The 21,698-nt window shown below is 40.3% G+C and overlaps 1 protein-coding gene across 1 annotated transcript in view; it reads left to right on the forward strand.

Annotated features, from left to right (window-relative positions):
• Window positions 1–21,698, forward strand: part of LOC134541217 (nuclear protein localization protein 4 homolog) — a 53,750-nt gene that overhangs the window by 1,625 nt on the left and 30,427 nt on the right. The window contains 7 exon segments of the mRNA XM_063384464.1: window positions 4,718–5,028; window positions 7,328–7,465; window positions 10,693–10,816; window positions 12,431–12,610; window positions 14,471–14,608; window positions 17,073–17,220; window positions 18,464–18,621. Of these exon segments, the coding sequence (XP_063240534.1) occupies window positions 4,718–5,028; window positions 7,328–7,465; window positions 10,693–10,816; window positions 12,431–12,610; window positions 14,471–14,608; window positions 17,073–17,220; window positions 18,464–18,621 (1,197 nt within the window).

Raw genomic sequence — 21,698 nt, forward strand, 5'->3', positions numbered from 1 at the left:
GTATTTGCGAAAAAAAATGTTAAAAATCCGAAAATACCTTTATTTTATGCTCTTCAACGTCCTCTTTTCATTAAAAGTGGCGGAGGTAAGAAATTCCAAATACTTTAGGAGATATTGAATTTTTAAATTTCATCACAATACCAGTGCCGTGATGTGGCGGTTAACATTGTTTCTTGTTTACGTACGAGGTACGAGTATCTACTTTTTTTATTGGATAATGATGTCGCGTGATTGTTCGTGATAGTCCAGAATTCAAACGAACCAATACGTGATTATTTAGTTCATTTATTGTTTAAAACGGTGTTTAATTACCGCCTCCAATTTAGGTGAGTTTTTAACGTTTCTAATTTTAAAGTCTTATTTGTTATTTTGATATTGTTGCGCAAGTAATAAGTAACAAAAAAAATTTACGTGAGTTGTTACTGGTTTGTTAGGTAAGGTCAGTTACATTATAAATAATTTAAAACTAAAGAATAATTAAAATTAATTCACATTTTTAATGTCCGCTTAGTTTGAAAGTATTAATAATGTAACTGACCTGACCTAATCAACCATTTTATTAATTACGCATTGACGATTCATGTATTCACGAACACACGGCAAAATAACAAAAATGGCGTCGCTCGAATGGTTCCACAGGTCTTGTATTGCAAAATTAAAAAATTCGATATCTCCTAAAGTATTTGGAATTTCTTATCTCCGCCGCTTTTAATGAAAAGAGGAAGTTGAAGAGCATATGATAAAGGTATTTTCGGATTTTTAACATTTTTTTTCGCAAATACCGCTCAACTACATATGATGAAATTTAAAAATTCGATATCTCCTAAAGTATTTGGAATTTCTTACCTCCGCCACTTTTAATGAAAAGAGGACGTTGAAGAGCATAAAATAAAGGTATTTTCAGATTTTTAACATATTTTTTCGCAAATACCGCCCAACTACATATTTACCCAAACATTAAATATAAGCTTTAAAAATTCCTTACATTTGTTACTTAAATGTATTTCATTATTGCAACAACACCTACATTGACTAAATTAAAAAAAAAAAAACACAGGTAAACAATGAGTGTGGGTGATTGCGCGAATACACAATACATAGGTTTTGTAATGTAATTTGTAAACTGTTATTTTTTCACAAACCAGTAGGAATTGAGAAACTTTCCTTTCAGGGTTAATTCAGGATTGTCTCTAGTAGATGGAAAACATATTCCTACTTTTCGCAGGTAAACATCGAAAAAAAAAAAAAAAAAAAAGATCCCGGTAATGTACTGTAAAGTATAAAATTTTAATTTTTTTCACAAAGTAGTAAGAATTACAAAACCATCTCTTCTTCAGAATAAATTTAGTATGTGAGACCCATGTTTTACGATTTTTTTTCTTTCTGATCTAAAAAAAAACTGCAACATCCAATAATTACCCATATTTCCTTTTTAAACTCTATATTAATATTTTAAAAAGTATTTTTTCAGAATAATAATTTTCAGGCGTGAAACTCCTTGTAGAGAGTGTTGAAAGCACTTAAGGGACTGGCATTACACATTTATCTTCATTTCTCCGCCATGTAATGTTACGGTCACCGCTCATACGCACGACAAGAAGACTGCGCGCCAGTCCAGAGGAGACACCGCGCTAGAAGCACCAGGTAGTCCCGCCACCACTGCAGATTGAGTCCAATTACAACAAGGAGTATAATATCAAAGAATACCAGAACCTTGGGATTATCAAGGAATTTAAAATTCTGGGAGATCAGGAAGTTTCTATTATCTTGTAAAGAGGGGGAATTTTAGATGGTACTTCTTTATTGCATAGCTACTTTAAACACATCCTCCAAATAAGAAATATTTAGTTTTTTGTCCATTTTTAAATTACAAACCTAATTAACTGCTTACTTTATTTTATTATTATATTATTTTACGTATAAAATACAATTGGAGACGTTACACAGAGAAATAGCTCCCACGAACAGCATTCCTCAAAATTTTACACATATTTTCATAATCAAATATCTATTGGTAATCACAAACACAAACAATTCCTTTCTTTGTTTTAACTTTTTGTTTTAAAATACAACTGGATACGCAATAAGTAACACCTACCGTTCGGGTAATTTTGAATTTCTGGAAAATAGTCCAGGTATAGTCAGCGAAATTTTAAGTTCGAAATGTGTGGGTATAGACTGGACATATTAAATTTTTGAAAATAATCAGGGAAAAGGTTATGTGAGGTTAGTGAAGTTGTTGGATGTGTGCTGAAATAATAACTCATGTTTATTTGGTTTCGGTCTTTGCTGGTCGCAATGCTCTTGTGCCAAGTGTTTTTGAGCAGAGCAGTCATATTCGAAGGCATGTGGGGCTTGACTCCATCGGTGATGGTTTTCTTGGAATGCTGTGCGGGGAACATCACTTAGTTCATACCTTCCAGGCTCTTGCTGACTCTGATGTGGGCTAGGGAGCATTGTACAAATCCTGGCGAAATAAGAGGATTCTGTTTTTAGGTTTGCTGGTCTTCCTGAAGGTTCTTGTTTGGTCGAATGGTGTTGGCATCTCTGGCTTTAACTTAAGGATAAAATCAACTGAACTATGATTACGAAAACCTAAGAGGTAGTTGGCGCAAATGCTGTGGGATAACAGGAGCGCCTCGAAAGAACCGACCGGCTCACGGAAATGCCAGTCACGCATGCCCCTGGCGAGAGACCGTGGTTTGACCCCGCCGGGATTCGAACCAGAACTGCCCGGGTGGGATGGGAGTGATTCCGACCACTCGCCCCTCACTCGATTACCAGACAGCAGACAGCCTGTGAGGCGCTCCAGAAGGGCGTGTTTCCTCGGGCCCGCGCCTCACGTCCTGCGGATGACGGCGGAGTGCCAGGAGGCCGCCCTGGTGTCAAGGACCGGCCCTGGCCGATCGTTGTCCCCTTGCGCGTGGCCCGTGAGAGGCCGCTTTGATCGCAAACTTAGCCGAGCTATCTTCGGACGGGGCAAACAGAAGGGTAGAGAGTGCATTCAGAGGTGAGAAGCGTCTCATTGAGACCGGTGCCAGAACTGCCGGTCCCCGCCCACAGAGCGTCGTTTGTGTCGAGCTGTGCAGGCATCGACCGCTCTGTAGCGGTGTGTGCCCCCTGGACCCTGACAGAGCCAGATCTTGCAGTTAGGAAATGTAGTATTAGATACAGTCAGTCTCTATATTGATGATCAAAGCAGGATGATGTTGATCTTATGTGATAAGGACGTAGTTTGCGATGTCCTCACTGAGAAAAATTTGAGAAACAAATCTCAAGAAGGTTTTTTTGAAGTTAAATTGGGTTTGTCCAAGACTAGTAGTAAAATTAAGTAGAAAATTAGCCATGGTTTTAATGTGAGACGGCAAAATTTTATCAGTTCGACAATATACCAAGTATCAGGGATTGATAGCAAGGAAATTTTAATTTGTAGCCAGATAGTTTCAATTACCGGAAAATCATAGCTAATAATGGGTTGAACAGATGGGAGTTTGAATTTATTAATAGCAATCAAAACACTGCCACATCTTATTTTCTCTTTGTGAGTTTAGGATTCCTGTCATTTCTGAAAATTGAATATTGGTCGGTGGAATAATAAGAGCTTATACTGTGTTCATTCAGCCAGGTTTCAGTGAGACAAATATCATATTACAGATTTTTGTGGACACGCTGTTACTGTAGCTAATTTAAATGCTTGCTTGATTACCTTATCATCAGTTCACACCACCGTTCGTTCGTTCGTATTGTCCATGTGTCTGCTGACGGCAACCCGCGGCGGTCAGGTTTTTGAGCTCGTCAGCCATCTTTGTTCCGGCCAGAGGGTGCGTGCGTGACACGGAAGCTGAACGTAGCTACAGTAGTTAACTTGTGCACACACTCAACCTCTCTCCCCTTCTTGCTCCAGGGAACACCCCCCCCCCCCCCCCCCCCCCCCCACACACTATCACGCCTGTACTCTTCGTTCGTAAAAGTGGCCAAGCGTCAATTTTTTTCGGTATAGAATTTTGAGTTGGTAAATTTTTTCAAGTTACTCCCCTGGGTGTTTGATTTGAATAAAGGATCGGCAACACAGCTAAAAGTTCTTTCCATGAGCATTTACATCTTTTTTTTCCCCTCGATACCTGTCATGTACTGGATAGCGGGAATTGGTGCACCCCTAAAGATTTTGGAAGGCAGTGTATAGGAGTTTGGAAGGCAGTGTATAGGAGTTTGGAAGGCAGTGTATAGGAGTTTGGAAGGCAGTGTATGGGAGTTTGGAAGGCAGTGTATGGGAGTTTGGAAGGCAGTGTATGGGAGTTTGGAAGGCAGTGTATAGGAGTTTGGAAGGCAGTGTATAGGAGTTTGGAAGGCAGTGTATAGGAGTTTGGAAGGCAGTGTATAGGAGTTTGGAAGGCAGTGTATAGGAGTTTGGAAGGCGGTGTATAGGAGTTTGGAAGGCAGTGTATGGGAGTTTGGAAGGCAGTGTATGGGAGTTTGGAAGGCAGTGTATAGGAGTTTGGAAGGCGGTGTATAGGAGTTTGGAAGGCAGTGTATAGGAGTTTGGAAGGCAGTTTATGGGAGTTTGGAAGGCAGTGTATGGGAGTTTGGAAGGCAGTGTATGGGAGTTTGGAAGGCAGTGTATGGGAGTTTGGAAGGCAGTGTATAGGAGTTTGGATGGCAGTGGAAGGCAGTGTATTGGAGAGTGTGGAGGCAGGTGCAAGGGCGACGGTTGCGACAGGTGCACGAGACGTTCGGCCTGAACAGCTACGCCTTCGCGCTGTACCGGGAGCGCAGCCAGCGCGGGGAGCTGGTGTCGTCGCGCAGCCGCACGCTGCGCAGCGGCGGGGTGCGGCACGGCGACCTGCTGTACATGGTGCCACTGGACGGGGCGGCGCTGTGGGCGGAGCCCCGGGCCGGCCCCAGCTCGCTGGACGCGACGGGGCCCGAGCCGGTGAGGTCCCGGCCCTCGACGGCCGTGCCCGAGGACGAGGTGGACCTGCTGCTGTGGAAGATGGACGGCAAGATCCAGCGCCGGAGGGACGACAAGTTGTGAGTGCTTCCTCCGTACTCCCGTGCCTCTCCTCTCTCTTCTTCCACCTCCTCGTTCACTGCTCGGTCCTTCGCTTTCACCTCCTCTTTCACTTCTTCCTCCGTACTCCTCACCTCTCCTCTCTCTCATTCCATCTCTTTTTATTCCATCTCCTCTTTCACTGCTCGGGTTTTGCTTTGTCCTCATGCTCTTACTCCCACTTTTCTTTCCTCTTACTCATTTTCCTTTTCACTTCTTCCTCTGTACTCCCGTGCCTCTCCTTTCTCTTATTCCTAATCTTTTTATTCCATCTCCTCTTTCACCATTCTGTCCTTCGCTTTCTCCTCCTTCTTCACTTCTTCCTCCATATTTCCATACCTCTTCTTTCTCAGCTTATTTTTCCTCTTATTCCTACTCTCTTCCGTCTCTTGTCCTTGTTTCTTAGCCTCGTATGTTGTTGTTATTTCTCCTGTTTTCCCTTCTCTTCAGCCTCTTACACCTTTCTCCTCCTTCTTCCTCTTATTCCTTCTCTCTTTATTCCATCTCCTCTTTCACGTTCTTCACCTGCTCTTACTCCCGCTTTTCTTTCCTCTTCGCTTCTTCCTCCGTACTCCCGTGCCTCTTCTTTCTCTCCTTATGTTTCCTCTTATTCCTACTCTCTTTCATCTCTTGTTCCTACTTGTTTCTTAGCCTCGTAAGTTATTTATTTTTCCTCTTTTTCCTTTGCTTCTTCAGCCTCTCACATTTTTCTCCTTCTTTTTCCTCTTATTCCCAATCATGCCCTTATTCTTTTTGTTTATTTACTTTCCTCTCTTCCGGTTAAATCCTAGTCTTTTTTTTTTTACTATTATTTATCCTCTACATGTCTGTATCCTTTCAATAGTTCAGTCATTGATTCAGTGATTTATTTATTGGTCAATGAATGTGGGTTTTGATTCACGGGTATACTCATTGATGCACTGTTTAAATTAATTTATTCATTGGATAAATTTTACATGAAAATATCTGTTGGTTGAGTGAGTAATTAATGAGTCACGTAATTTGTTATTGATTGATTGATTGAACTTTCATTGATCCACAGATTTATTCATTGACTGTCTGATGAAATAATTTAGTTGTTGATTAATTTTTTTTTTCTTTGAATTAATTACAATGGTGTGTATTTATTTATTTATTTATTTTGTTTGTTTTTTATTTCATTTGTACCGGAATTTGATCAGTGTTTCAATTTTATGTTTGGATGTTTAAAAATATTTAAGTTTTTTTGTGCATTTTACACCATTTTCTCTGGGTTAATGTAAAGTTCCTTTACATCTTTATTTTCCTGAGTATTTTGCATTATTGTAACATAGTCTTTTAAAAAAATTGAGTGATAAGATTTTATGTACCTTTTAATATATGTACTTGATTCCTGTCGTATATTTTATAAGTTATTTAATATTAAATCACTCGTTTAAAAAAAACTTTTGGTCCAAATTTTTTTTTAGGAGATAAAATAATAATGCTTTAGCATTAGTAGAAAAATAACATAAAAAAAAAAACCTTCTGACATCAAAATTGCTTAAGTTTTATTAATGTTGTCTCTGGAAAAAAATTTATTCTAATGCTAAAGATTTTTTTTCATTCGCCTAAAAACAGTCTATACAGCATAAATATAATTTCTTAAATGAGTGATTAAGTGATTTCATTAAAATTTTGTATTTAGTAGTATTTTATTGTATTTGTGGGGTTATGCATATAGTATGTATTTAAATAATTTAAATAATCTATCATCTTTAAACTATGCAAACATTAAACCATAAAAGATGTACAATTCCATGCATTATAAAATATCAGTTGTTTTACCACGCACTGCATTTTACATCTTCAACCTGATTAACTGACTTAATCCAGCAAAATCGTTGGTCCCAATGTTCGAGACAATCAAAATGAGGTTAGTAGGATTTCAATCTAGGATTTCAGAGAAGCCAGAGAAGAAAAAAAATGTCTTCAAAATTACTAAAATTTGTATTCAATCTGCTCACACTACACACAAAAACCCAACCACCAGATTTGATGATTCTGCAAGAAATTCGTTAATTAGGTATATTAAAATAATTTATTGGTTTCGGAAACAATCATTTTTTGTCGGCAATGTTAATGTAGCAAACAAATGGTTTTTCGGGGGGGGGGGGGGGGGGGGGGGCACTTGCCCCTGGTGCCCCTGGTGCTCCCTCCTTCTTGGATGCGCCACTGGCGGTTGTGGAGTCCCGGCGGGACGGGCGGGACTCCGTGCAGTGCCGAGGGGAGAGAGCGAGGGCGTGCGGTGCTGTGTCGCAGCTGCCGGCACGGGGAGAACGCCTGCTGCGTGCACTGCTCGCCGCTGGAGCCCTTCGACGAGGACTACCTGAAGGAGCAGGAGGTGCGCCACATGTCGTTCCACTCGTACCTGCGCAAGCTCACCGCCGGCGTGGACAGGTGCGTGCGCCGGGTTTCCGGTATATATATATTATAAAAAAAACATGCGACTTCATTTTGAAGCGTGGGACGACGTATCACCTTCAAAGAGTTCTCCAGAGCCTGCAACGGAGATAAATACGAACAGGTGTCGATGTACCAAAGAGTCCCCTTGAGTTAGGATACAAAATAAAGAGTCACTGTTAAGGGATGGTCCATTAATCACGTGAGGCTCGAAAGGGTGGGGGGAGGGGTGTTTGTCAGGAAAAATCACGAAATATCACAAGGGGGGAGGGGGGGGGGGTGTAGAGAGATATCACGTGTATTTATTTTTTCGCGCTATTTCTACTAAACCGAAAAGCGAAGCGTGACCTTGACTCGCCGTAGCCAGGCGACAATATCCCCCGCCCGCCGCAACGTGAACCACCCGGCTCGGCTTGCCAGTCGCCAGTAAGACTGTGATTTTGGCGCCGAATACATGCGTAAATCACATATAAGCCTTTCCTTTATTATTTTTATGCCAGTGAGAAAAAAAACCTGCAACCTAAATGTGTGTCTGGACATTTTTATCACTGTGCTTAAGTTTCCAGAATTAAATTAGATTATACCTATATTTAAAGATAATATTATGAAATTTTTAAAAATATTTCGTACCAAAAATATACACATGAATTATTTTTTTTGGGGGGGGGGGGGGGGAAGGGGGTTAGTCTGAAACCTCACCACAAATCACTAGGAGGGAGGGGGGGTTAAAAATTTGCTAAAAAAACATCACGTGATTAATGGACAACCCCTAACCTAAATTCTTGAAATTCCAGAGAGAGAGAGAGAGAGAGAGAAAAAGATTATCAACAGATCCTTTTATTTAAAAGTATTAAAATAAAAAAAACAACATAACATTGGAGATATACACCACAGTTGATAAGGAAAAATTTACAAAGTATGTGTTTACGTAGATACTATAAGTGTGTAGAGCATCCTGCAATAGCATTATGTTTATAGTATTTTACATGTAAACGAGGGCGTGAGAAGTAACCAGCCTCGACATTAACAGTGTGTTAACGTATAAACAGTTACAAATACAATAATAACTTAATGTATAGGGTGTCCGTGAAAGACCGCACTTTTTTTTTTTGATCAGACAGAGATTAAATTTCTGAGACAGGAAGTCCTTGCCGATTTTTGATCCGACCCACAAGTAATTAGTAATTAATTAAAATAGTTAACCAATGGTGAGCGCGCACATGGTCGCTTACCGCACAGCCCCGTAGCGGCCAGGGTGACAACCACCCGTGAGAGAAATATAGTTATCGTCCTAACCATGACTATGTGGACCGGGTTGTAGCGGTCAAGGACACCCACCCATGAGAGAAATGCAGTTAACGTTCTAGCCACAACTATTGCGATGAAGGCCCATCTCGGTCGAGGAGTCGTATCACCAGGTTTTTGACAAAGAATAAAGCAACGTTTCAGAAACTACTTTAAAAAAAAAACGCACAACTGCATAATTTTTGGAAGAATGTGTAATTTCTAATTTCCCCCTTCCCCCTCTCAACCCAAACCTACTCTGAAACTAAAAGCTATGGCATTAGTATTATTTTAGTTGAAACTTGAAAGTGTTTCTTTACGTTATTATAGGATATTTCCATTGGCCATCCTGTACTGTGTGTAATTGTTTATTTTACCCTTGGAACAAAAAAACTTTTTTGTGTTACATAATAAACGTATTTTTGTATTGAACAAATTTGCTTAGCGCTATCTGCAATTCTTCTTTATTTTAATTTTTGTTGTGAAGACACTTTGTATAAATGAGAGGTTTTTTTTAAAATGTGTAACCAGAGTTTTTATTAAAGAGGTATCACGGTAGCATGTGCTTGGTGGAAACATTTGCCGCAGAAACACAAATGACGATGCTTGACTTGTGGAACGTACAAAAACAAATGTGAGCGAGTATTTCAGTTCTCCCCAGAGACGTGTGACATCTAACCTCGGTAGCGAGCAAATTTAACGTAGAATTCCATAAAATAATGTTCAGCGTGATAAATATACTTAAATTAGGTTTTTCAACTTGAGTTCCGGATGCGAATCACACATAGTTGTCTGAGCAACTTCTTCGACTATTGAATCATTCCATTGGCAGAGACATTTTAAACTGCACAATGAAACGGCTCCGATAAAAGCGAAAAAGACATGGGGAAAAAAAATACTAATACCCGGCTTTGAACGTGATTTTATAAAAGGGGTTCTTAATTAAAATTCTGCCCATCGTGTTAAAATTCATTAAACTGTTAATACTGTAAAGTTTTCCCTTTGAAATAGCCTTGGCTTTTGGGTTGTAGCCGTGTCTTTGGCGAATAATTCGCCGACGTTTCGGTCAACATTGCAGTCGCCATCATCAGGGAGCAGTTACCTACTGATGAGCAGTTACCCTGATGATGGCGACTGCAGTGTCGACCAAAACATTTGGTGAATTATTCGCCAAGGACACGGCTACAACCCAGGAGCCAAGCTACTTCAGACAATGGCCGTGAAAGCCTGTAAACATTATAAAGTTTCCCTGTGGCTTTGTGAACTTCGATACGCGCCGTCCGCCACAGATGGCAGCGCCGTGTTCACACACTTCCCGTTCCGCGCGACCTCCGTTCCGTTCACGAAATGACTCGCACCGAATGCCGTGCACCGAGGGCTTCGATGTGGCACGTCGGGAAGACTCGCGCGCGAGGAGATGACGGGGCTGAGGTCAGGGTGTCCACAAGGGAAAAAAAAAATATTTCGTACCAACTTAGGCGAGAAAAAAGGTACTTGATTCGAAAAAAAAAAAGTACTAAATTATAATTTGTTACGGTTTTAACAATTCAGGAAGTTATTATGACATTTCAATGCTCGAACTTAAATATCACACCACACACACATACATTCCATAGTTTTTAAAAATAATTACGCTTGATAATAAAACATATTGGAGTTACTGTAATGTTATTATATTAAAGAAAAAAAAAGTACTAGATCTGAGCGTAGATGTACTAGACCACTAAAAAAACTTATGAAAGTACTAGATCTAGTGGGAAAGTGCTAACTGTGGACACCCTGGCAGGGTCTGCACCATGCACAAACATCTCCTACCAACTTATGCAAGTAGAAAAAGTACCGGATGTGAGCGTAGATGTACTAGACCACTAGTATCTAGTGGGGAAGTGGCAACTGTGGACACGCTGGCTGAGGTGTGAAGCGGCCGACCTTGCCTGCAGGGGCAAGTTCATAAACCTGGAGGACGTGAGCTGCCGCATCAAGCCGGGATGCAAGGACCACCCGCCCTGGCCCAGGGGCGTGTGCTCCAAGTGTCAGCCCAACGCCATCACACTCAACCGCCAGGTGGGTGCGACCGCAACTCCCCACCGCATCACACATCTCATTCCATTTATTACCCGCCCAGATGCAGCTTCTCCCACCAATCAACAGCTACAAGTGTAATTACCGCTGCTAGGAGAAAGATCGCTAAAATTTCGGCCTTAAAAAACTATTTTTTTTTTGTTCTTGTACAAAGTCTGGTGATTGTCTAGTGTAGAGGCACCACCTTAAAAAAAAAAAACGAAAAATGTATTAGTTCAGTTCCTTGTTTATTTATTAACTGGCGACCCGCTCCGGCTTCGCACGGGTGCAATGCCGATACTAAATACGCTACTGAATGTCTTTTACATACCGGCCCCCAACTGCTAAGTCCCTGCATTTTAAATCTGTAATATCTTTGAAAATATTTGTTTACATGACTGTAAAAGACCATATTGATCTATGTTAAATGCACAATGTATTTAAGGTACTTAATTGGATAAGGATTAACGATGTATTGCTTAAAATCGCTTCGTAAATAGGTAAACATTTTACAAAAAATTTTTTGCATAGATTGTGGTGCAAACTTCATGCTAAATAAACTACTTTCGTTGAATTCAATATCAAAAAAGATTATGTATTGGTCATAAGAGTTAAGGATTTGATTCAAAATGGTGATGAGTTTTAAAGTAGCTTGGCTTCTGGGTTGTAGCCGCGTCCTCGGCGATATAACTCACCGACGTTTCGGTCGACATTGCAGTCGCCATCATCGGCACGTAACCGCTGCCTGACGACGGCAACTGCAATGTCGACCGAAACGTCTGCGAATTTATCGCCAATAGGCGTGGCTACAACCCGGAAGCCAAGGCTACTTCAGACAACGGGCCGTGGAAAGCCTTGCGAACATCAACGGATGATGAGTTTCCTGATTTTAACGGCAGTTCAGCGCTTTGTGGTTTATTCAACTTGAATTTCAGTGTACGTGTGGTTGTTTCGACGTGCTTTTTCGGTTTCATTGCAAATTCACCGTGTAATTTCGTCTCTACGTGCGGCAGGGAGTAACAAGCGATTTGCCTAAAGGTGGTTTGCCTAAACATGAATTCATTATGGCGATATGCCTGAAGTCATTTAGCCTAAATGCGTTTTGCCTAATGGCTATTTGCGGAAAGGCGATTTGCCTAACTACGTTTTGCCTAACTCCAATTTGGCAACCGGCATTTTGCCTAAAATATTACTATGATGACAAAACCTCGGTTTGCCTAACTGCGTTTTGTCTAATGTCGAATTGCCTAACGGTGTTTTGCTTAATGGTGATTTGCCTAACGGCATTTTACCTAACCTAACGGCGATTTGCCTAACTGCAATATGCCTAACGGTGTTTTGCCTAACGCCGAATTGCCTATTGGCGTTTTGCCTAAAAGAGAAAAAAGTGTTTTGCCAAATGGCGAATTGCCTAATGGCGATTAGCTTAACGGTGTTATGCCTAATGGCGTTTTTCCTAACGGCATTTTGCATAACTCCTATTTGGCGAATGGCGTTTTGCCCAAAATTAGGCAAAACGCCTTTAGGCAAAACGACACATGTCCACGGCAGGGAGCGGTGGTGGGAGCGGCCGGCCGCAGATAGACAGCGTGTGTGTGTGCGTGTGCGTGCCCGCAGGTGTACCGGCACGTGGACAACGTGATGTTCGAGAACGCCCACCTGGTGGAGCGCTTCATCAACTACTGGCGCACCACGGGCCACCAGCGCCTGGGCGTGCTGTTCGGCCGCTACGAGATCCACACGGACGTGCCGCTCGGCATCCGGGCCACGGTCGCCGCCATCTACGAGCCCCCGCAGGTGCGTCCGCACTCTCGTCCCCATCCCTCTCTCTTCCTGTCTCCCCTGCTCACCCTCATGCTCGTAGTAGTATCACGCAGTCACTCCTGGGACAGGGTTCCGTGGACGGTGCCGGTCCGCCGTCGAGGATCCTGATGTCGAGGCGGCCATTTTGATTCCACCATTTTGTATTCCAAAAATTTTCTCCCATTTTTTTCTTTTTTTTTGCCACAATCAAAGATACAGAAGACATTTTGAATTATTACGTCACCATTGAAATTTTTGTTAATGGCTACCATTTTGAAAATATGTGATTATTGAGCTAGAAAATTGGGACTTTTTTTTAAAAAAAATATATAATAAATGCATATTACAATTTCAATAGAAAAAGCATTCCGACATTTTAAAATCATCAAAAAAATATTGAAATAATTTAGAATTTATAAAAATCAATTACAATTTCAATAAAATTTTAATAAAAAAAGCACTTACCTCATGGTAATTAATTTCTATATATTCTAAAAAAAAATTTGATATTTTTTTTAATGAAAATTACGCATTTGAAAACTATTATGGAATTGGCTCTTGCACCACAGTTGCATTATCGTCAAATGGAAGATGCTCCAGGCTATCCACCAAACATAGAACCTTGGCCAGGGTCTGGTGCCTCGCCTAGAATGACTCAGGACAATACAAGCAATAATACATTTTGTACAGAGTAGTTGCTGTTAACTAACTATACAATGTTTATTTATTTTGTTTGTGTTTTGTTAACGATAATAGCTGTACTTGTGTCAGCATTATTTTGCTATGATTATATCTTGGTTAATGCTGATAACAGATATTGATATGATGGCATTTTATATTTTGTGTCAACTTTGAAATCATTTTAGTTTTGAAGTTGGTATTAAAATTGAATTTATTTTTGTTAAAATTCATCTTAATATTGTGGTCATTTAAAATTAATCTGAGGTGGTTCTTTAAACTATAAGTTAGCCTGAATACAAATTTGTTTGAAATTTCTTCTTCCTTAAAGCCCATTTTAACTTATATTCCAGTAGATATTTTTCTTATTGTTTCTGAATCAGAATTTTTTTTTTTTATATAGATTGGTTGATTGTTATGATTAATTGAAGAGTCTGTACTCTGTGCCAAATAATTGATATTATCTGTCACTAACGAACCGGAGTGAAGTGAAGCAAAGAATCACATTCAAGAGTTATTTTTTGGGTCAGAATGTTGGTCAGACTGTCGTGGGTTGTGTGTTTTCGGGACCCAACTAGTAGTTGCAGGCTGGTGCTTAGAAGGTTCTGTGCCGCCGCAAAAAAGTTGGCCCTTTATTGTGCATCTGTTTACAAGTACTAGCCTAAACAGCAACACATGCATATTTAAAAAAAAAATTTAAATACAACATAGATTACAAAAAAAAAACCTAAAAAATTGCAAAATAAAAACCTATAAAGAACCCAATTGCTAATTTTAGAAAATCTTAATTGTAACCCAATTGAAAAATAAAATACATTTCTTTAAATTCGAAAAAAATAAAACCTAATAACAAATTTAAAAAAAAAAAAAACAACAAGTTTTAAATGTAACCTAAAATGCAGCCCGAATGTAGAAAATTAAAAAAAAAAACTTATAAAATTCAACCTGATTACAAAAACAAAAACACTAAATGTAATTTGCAAAATAAAAACCTAAAAAAAAGAACCCAATTGCTAATTTAAAAAAAATCTTAATTGTAACCCAATTGAAAAATAAAATAAAACCTCTGAACCCAATTTCAAATTGAAAACCAAGCTTCAAATGCAACAAGCTTGTATGAGGAGGAGAAGAAAGGTGCGGAATGAGGACAGTGTGCCGTGTGTGCCGTGCCCGCAGGAGAGCACGGTGAACGGCATCGACCTGCTGCCCGACCACAACGCGGCCGTGGTGGACGACCTGGCCCGCCAGCTGGGCCTGAGGCGCGTCGGCTGGATCTTCACCGACCTGGTGGCCGACGACGTCAAGAAGGGCACGGTGAGACCACTCGTCCGGCGACACTCATTTAGTAAACTACAGAGTCTGGAATTACGTTAACAGGTTAAATAATCTTTCTGACAATAGAAAACATTAAGTTTATGCTTTTTTTTTTTTTAATTCTTACAAGAACTGAAATACGGTAAAACCTTTTTGTAGCGACCCCATTTATTGCGACCACCTCTCTATTAAAACCCGATTTCGAGGAACCGTGAAAAAATTGCCAAAAATCGGAAGAAAATCTGACAGAAAATAAGTTTCTAGTGGTGAGTAGCGTGTTACTGCGTTTCTCTTGCCGAGTGCCGACTTGTTTTAACTGCCGCAGCGATGTTTATTTTGACAGCTCAAGCAATTATCTTTTCCTGTGGGTTGACAAAAAAAGGTCGCTTTACCCAGCATAAAAAAAAAGGCTACGCCACTTATTCCCCACGCAGGAAACACACTGGCTGCCATCTGTCTCCCTCGCATTTATCTTTCTTCTAACATTCCACGTCTCACCTCTCGCGCGAGCAATAACGTAGCGACCACACATTGGACAGTTTTATGCTTTGTTTGGTGACAGCAGCTTGATTTTATTCGGTATATAATCATTTTCATAGGACCCTTGCTATTAAAATACATTTATATTTAAGTTTGAAAGCTTGTAAATTCCTTGCCAGAGATGACTGAACTCGAACTTGGTGTGAAAAGTGACATATTTTGACCCCTCCCTCACCGCTTTAGTACCCCATTCATAATAGCCCAATTTTACGGGAGAAGGGAGGGTGAAATGAGCATTTTCTCAATGAAGGTTTTTCAAAGGGGAGCGAAGGGAGGACACTAGATGGTTTGTGTAGCTGGGAGGGATGAGCTAGCCTTGAAGAATGTTACCGAGGGGAGGGAGGGTGAGCTAATGCGTCATGCAGCCGCTGCCGCCAGCCAGCCGGGCAAGCTTCGTGTGCGCGCACTCGCGTTGCGGAACCTACAGCTGCCATATTTTTAAAGGAAATATCCCATTATGTTTTTGTTATTCTTACATGAACATTATTGGAAGTATTAAAGCCGGCACAAAAATACGCTGTGTGTTAAAATGAACAGATTTTAATGATCTTTTATTTGGTTTTTTTTTTTTTTTTTTTTTTTTTTTAATTTTTTCTCTGATTTTCACATTTTGGTCAAAATGTCCAATTTTTTGACGGTTCCCGAGAATGTATTCGTAAAATCACTGCTTCGTTAAATCCGGGGTTCGTGACATTGGGGTTCTAGTGTAGTTAACTACGGCAAGCAGAAAACGTACATGTAAACTAACCAGTAAAAATAAACTGTCTTTTGACATATTTTCTTTAGAGGTGGCCTGTAGGGAGACGGACTTGTCATGAAGGTTGAAGTGGGTTTAAAGCAAAGCCGTCTAGCATTGTGAGTGTCAGCATCCTGCCATTGTACGGTTGGTTTCTTAGCGAGTAGCGGTTTGTGGTTGGGGGGGGGGGGGGGGGGGGGTAAATCAACTGAAAATTTTGGAAAACATCTATTACGACCCCCCCTCTATTAAGACCCTATTCCTGGGAACCGTGAGGGGTCGTTTCAGAGAGGTTTGACTGTATTTGGAAAATCGGCATGAAATGTGTGACACTTTCCAAGAAGGATTGGATGATTTATTAAACAAAACTGTGCTAGTCACAGACTTTTTGCCATGAGAGAGTATTTAAATCAAAATAATTTGTTTTTATTGCTCGGTGGTGCTCTGCCCGGCCACAGCGCCAGTCGCTGACGGGACTCGCTCGGCTGGCATTCGACATGTTCTAAACACGCAACTGTGACCCCAACATATATATATTTATTTTTTTTTTACTCCACAATAGCAACAATACGTGACAAAACTACAGCCATCGTTGGAACGAATCAGGGTGTTAATTTGAGGGACGGGTATTACAGTTTTTGTCCAGATAGTTGGGATTAAAAAAAAATTTCAGTCAGTCAGTTTTTATTTTTTTTTTAATCCAAAATACAGTTAAATAAAAAAAAGAGGACTATACGTACAACCATAATTAAAAGGTGTAAAATAAAGAAAATTTTAAAAAAAAATATGGTACCAACACTTTTTTTTTAGTCTGGAAGTTTATTTATCTTAATTTACGTATAAAATAGAGTATTATTGATAATTTTAAATCATGATCACTGATTATTTGTTAAATATTTAAAAAATATTTATATGTAAATAAAGTTAGTCTCATACGTTACTTTTTTTTTTTTCCCCATTACATTTTTTTTTTTTTGTTTGTGATTTGAGGCTCGTGTGGTGTTGGCCTATCCATTGGTAACAAATAATTTTAAAAACTATTAAATTTGAAAATGTGAATTGAATATGAAATCATTTGTGAATATGGAATATGAAAGCTTCGTTGGAATGCTGGAGGACCGCCAGGGTGTTGCGACGGTTGTGGTAGCGTGGGCCGGGGGCTGAGACTCCTCGTTGGTCCCGGGGCAGGTGAAGTACGAGCGCAGCATCGAGAGCCACTTCCTGTCGGCGGAGGAGTGCATCACGGCGGGCCACTTCCAGAACCAGCACCCCAACCCCTGCCGCTTCTCCCCGGTCGGCTTCTTCGGCTCCAAGTTCGTCACCGTGTGCGTCACGGGTGAGTCGCTTCCCCTTCTCGCCGGCGGCGCAGGGGAAACTGCTGCTTCAGGCAGACAAAATAAAAACGCAAAATCCTGTGGCGTGTCTCCCTCTATCGACACTTCCCGGCTCGCCGACACTGCAGACATGAGGTGACACAGAGAAAAGGGAACTTTAGGCAGACAAAATAAAAACACAAAATTCTGTTGCGTGTCGCCCTCTGTCGCCACTTTCGTTGTCGCTGCCCGGCTCGCCGGCACTGCAGGCGCGGGGCGACGCAGGGAAAACTGCAACTTCAGGCAGACAAAAATAAAAACGCAAAATCCTGTGGCGTGTCGCCCTCTGTCGCCACTTTCGTTGTAGCTTGCCTCGCCGACACTGCAGACATGAGGTGACGCAGGGAAACTGCAACTTCAGGCACCCAAAATAAAAATAAAACACATGCAACAACACAAAAAAAAAATTTTAGCAACGGTGATTGAACCTTTTTAAGGAACGACAATCCAAATAATGATTGTTTTCTGAAAAATTACGTGCTGCCATAAGCGTCCTATTCTATGTATGCGTTCTTCCAATCTGTTGATCAGGTTCCCCAGTTAATTGCTGCGACGTCTCAGCTGGGCTTGCCGAGGATTTCGTCTTCATTTCGTTGCTTCAGTTCGTCCGGTGCGCCTCGGCCGAGTCGTGTGGGCCCGACTCTTGGGGCAGATCCGTGAAGGGGGAAAATTTACAAACCAACGAATCCAGTGATCTCGGGGGGGCAGAGGGAATGTCACGGGAATCTTGAGGAGACACGGTAGCCAAACAATTCTCGCACGGCTGCAGTTGATTGCCTTGCCGTGTGCAATGTCGCGCCGTCCTGCTGAAACCGGGTATTCCCGTTTTTTCTGTGTCACCTTGTGTTATTTTGTATATCATTGTCAATTTCAACAATACTCTTAATTTTTTTTTAATGTTATTGATTTTTCTAAGACCATTATTTCAGATGTAGTCATTCTGAAGGAGAAAAAAAAAAACTTTAATGCTAAACACCAATTATTGTTTTTGTCATTTTGTCAATTTGTAATTTTGGCCATGGGAAAGTCCTGTAAAATTGTAAATTTGATCATTGGAAAGTCAGGGAAATTTGTAATTTTGGCCGTGGGAAAGTCAGGTAAATTTGTAATTTTGGCCGTGGGAAAGTCAGGTAAATTTGTAATTTTGGCCATGTGAAAGTAAGGGAAAGTGAGGGAGATGGTCCCACACGTCTGTGTGGCCCGCAGGCGACCAGAGCAACCAGGTGCACATGGAGGGGTACCAGGTGTCGAACCAGTGCATGGCCCTGGTGCGGGACGACTGCCTGGTGCCCACCAACGTGCCGGAGCTGGGCTACGTGCGCGAGTCCTCGGACAAGCAGTATGTGCCGGACGTCTACTACAAGGTGAGTGGTCCCTGGCACCGGCGCCCTCGTGTCCCTCGGCAGCAGGCGGGCTGCTGTCCGCTTGTGTTGTAGTGCATCGTATACCAAGTATACCAAGTATAAATTAATACATAGACCGCTGTCCGTTTGCGGACTGCGAATGGTCGAACCTCGGACCGCCAAGTATTGTAATGTATTGTATGCTAAGTATAAATTAATACGTAGATAAGGTATGTATTATCAGTTTTTGTTTTATTTTCTGGACCTCGTTGAAATATTCCCACAGTATCCGGACCCCACCTAAAATTACTTGCCGACCCCTGCCCTAGCACCTGCACAGTCCGACTCGTGCTTTACGTTGCAGTACAGAGCAAGTCGGCTTGTGGAAATTAGACATATTAGTTTGTTTGCCATCAATAATAATTGTATGAAATATATTTTTTTTTATTTGACTATTTCTTGATTTTTCTAAGACATTGTTATTGCAGTTGTATACACTCTGGAACATTTATATATTGATGGTGCCAGACGCAGGTCTGCCACCTGGACGAAATCGACGAAAAAAGTGAGCTCTGCGCATGCACGGAATTTGGGCGACAGAACGGCGACGGATAGTACACCAAAATCCTTTGCCAAAAAAAAATTGAAGGACTGGCCGTGTACTGTCGTTCACTAGGAATGCAGTTATGGTACAGGTTTAGCACGCTCAACACCTGAACTCTTGTTTTTTTTTTTTTTTTTTTTTTTTTTTTTTTTTTGTCTCGGGATCACCGGCCTTAATGCACAATACAGTGCTCACTGCGGACTATGGATGCAACACGCTGTAGTAAAGTGCATGTCTATGCGTTTAGTTATCACCCAGCACAGCCTATGACATTTTTACAACCATGAAATCACTCATATTGTTAATAATTGGGTTCAAATTTCAAGAATAAATTTAAAAAAAAAAAATGGTTTGTCTGTAAAGTCGGTTTATGGACGACAGTTTAACGTGACGTCATAAAAAAAAACATTGATGAAATGATTGCATACTTTTATGAATAAAATTGAATCATTTTTATTGAATTATCACTACCAAGGAAAAATTTTAATACATAATTTATCTTCTATATCTAATAAGCAATAAGTTTCGTTTCTGTCGCGCGTGAACTCCATGGGCACATTTTTTTATCTAATTAATTAATTTTTTAATTGAATAGCACAATATTCACTAATATCGAATATTTTTCTAATCAAATTGTAACATACAGAGAATTTTTTCTTTGCCACACTGCATAAGAGTCCAAGGAAAATTGATCCAAAAAACCAGTAAAATAAAAAAGGGAGTAATATACATGGAACAATAATAGAAAGGTGTAAAATAAAAGAAATTTAAAAAAAAACTGACTATGCAGTTTCTTAAAACAGAAAATTTTAAGTTTCAAAGTTATTTTGTTGATCTGGTTATTATTCATAAAAGAGAATGTTATTAATAATTAAAATCATAATTATTGATTGTGTCAACACCTGAACCCTCATTTTTGTGTCTTGGAATATCAGCCTTGTGTACATAGCAACCTACGTTAATGTCCGCTACTATTCCAAAAATTATCAGTTGAACATTTTTGCATGTTCCGTGCAGGCGAAATGTTTGGAATGTTTTCTGTACAAGGTGGTAGAGTTTTAGCATATTCTCAATAAGATTGACTTAGCATTGGCCCGGCCCAGGAAGGTAAGCTCTGGGAACTTCCTTGAAAGTATCATTCCCATTCCCATGAACTAAGCACTGCTTCAGCCCCTTGCGCTAAGCATTGCTTGAAAAACCATAACACAGTATTTAAGAATAATTAAAAAGTATTTAAGAATGATTAAAATAACTTGAAATGAGCTCAGTATTGTTTCTACTGAGGGAGTTCGGACATCCCTTGCAGTAAGGGTGGCAGGGCCGGATTCAGAGGTCTGGAGGCCTCGGGGCAACAGAGGAGCGGAGGCCCCCTGGCCCCAAATTATTTTACAAATAAAATGTACAATTTTTTTCAGTCGAGTTTTCCAATAAATAATTTATTGTGAAATGAAGTAGTTTCTCTTAGTATTTATAAAAGCATACATAAATATAATCAGAGACAAGAATTATATGAAATTAAATTTTAGTGTTAATGAATATTTCTGTTAATATTTAACAATAATATAATCATGTACATATGTACAAAGTACTGTAGGTAAAGGTAAAACAGCGAAAAAAGAATATCAAAGGAAAAGATGCTTACTAATGTTTACTTGTCGGAATTTGAAAGATTTTTTTTTTTCAAAGTCTCTATTGTAGGGGCCCTCCGTTTGTGGAGGCCCCGGGGCTTTTGCCACGGTTGCCCTCCCCTGAATCCGGCCCTGAAGGGTGGGTCATCTCAAAATTGTTTCAGGCAGTAGTTTTAGATCACTTTCAGGAGGTTTACAGCTACTGTTAGCATATGTAGTACTGAGGTACTTGGGAGAAATGTGTTTTAACCGCAGCTTTTTTTTTTATTTTTCCCTTCTCTTTTCTTTCTCCACCTTTTGAGCTAATGGTTGCTACATGTTTTTGTTGCACTTTAGAGGTACTATAATAACTTTAATGGATACTATGTATTTCATATTAAGATGCCCGTGTGTGTGTGTTAGTGAGGCGGGATGATAAGCACAACACTCGCTAGTCGCAAGGCTCTGATAGAAAGCGGCTAAATGAAAAAAAAAAAAAAAAAAGTGTGTAATGCAAGGCCTAAAGTGCTATTCATAATCTTTACCGGGCGTTTCATTTCTAAATATCATTCTGATAACACACATTTCAGCCATTATCTCTGTCCGGAAAAAATAAAGTTTGAAAACGAAATGCTGAAATATAACTACTATTCCGCCCTCTGAGATTTCGTAAATGCTTTTCGGATATCTTGAGCAGTTTTCAAATTGCATGGTTTCTTCCGGAGCTCTGCGCACCGCGTGTTTGCCCGGGGAGGCGGGGCCCTGACGGTGTATCAGATATTTTTAAGTTTTTCAGAAACCTTTTATGCATGTGTTATAAGCACCTTTGATTTTAAGATGGTTTTTGGGTTCTAGGGACAATCTAACTATGGAAAAATGCTATCAAT

This window comes from Bacillus rossius, chromosome 18 (assembly GCF_032445375.1).
Source record: "Bacillus rossius redtenbacheri isolate Brsri chromosome 18, Brsri_v3, whole genome shotgun sequence".
Taxonomy (NCBI): domain Eukaryota; kingdom Metazoa; phylum Arthropoda; class Insecta; order Phasmatodea; family Bacillidae; genus Bacillus; species Bacillus rossius.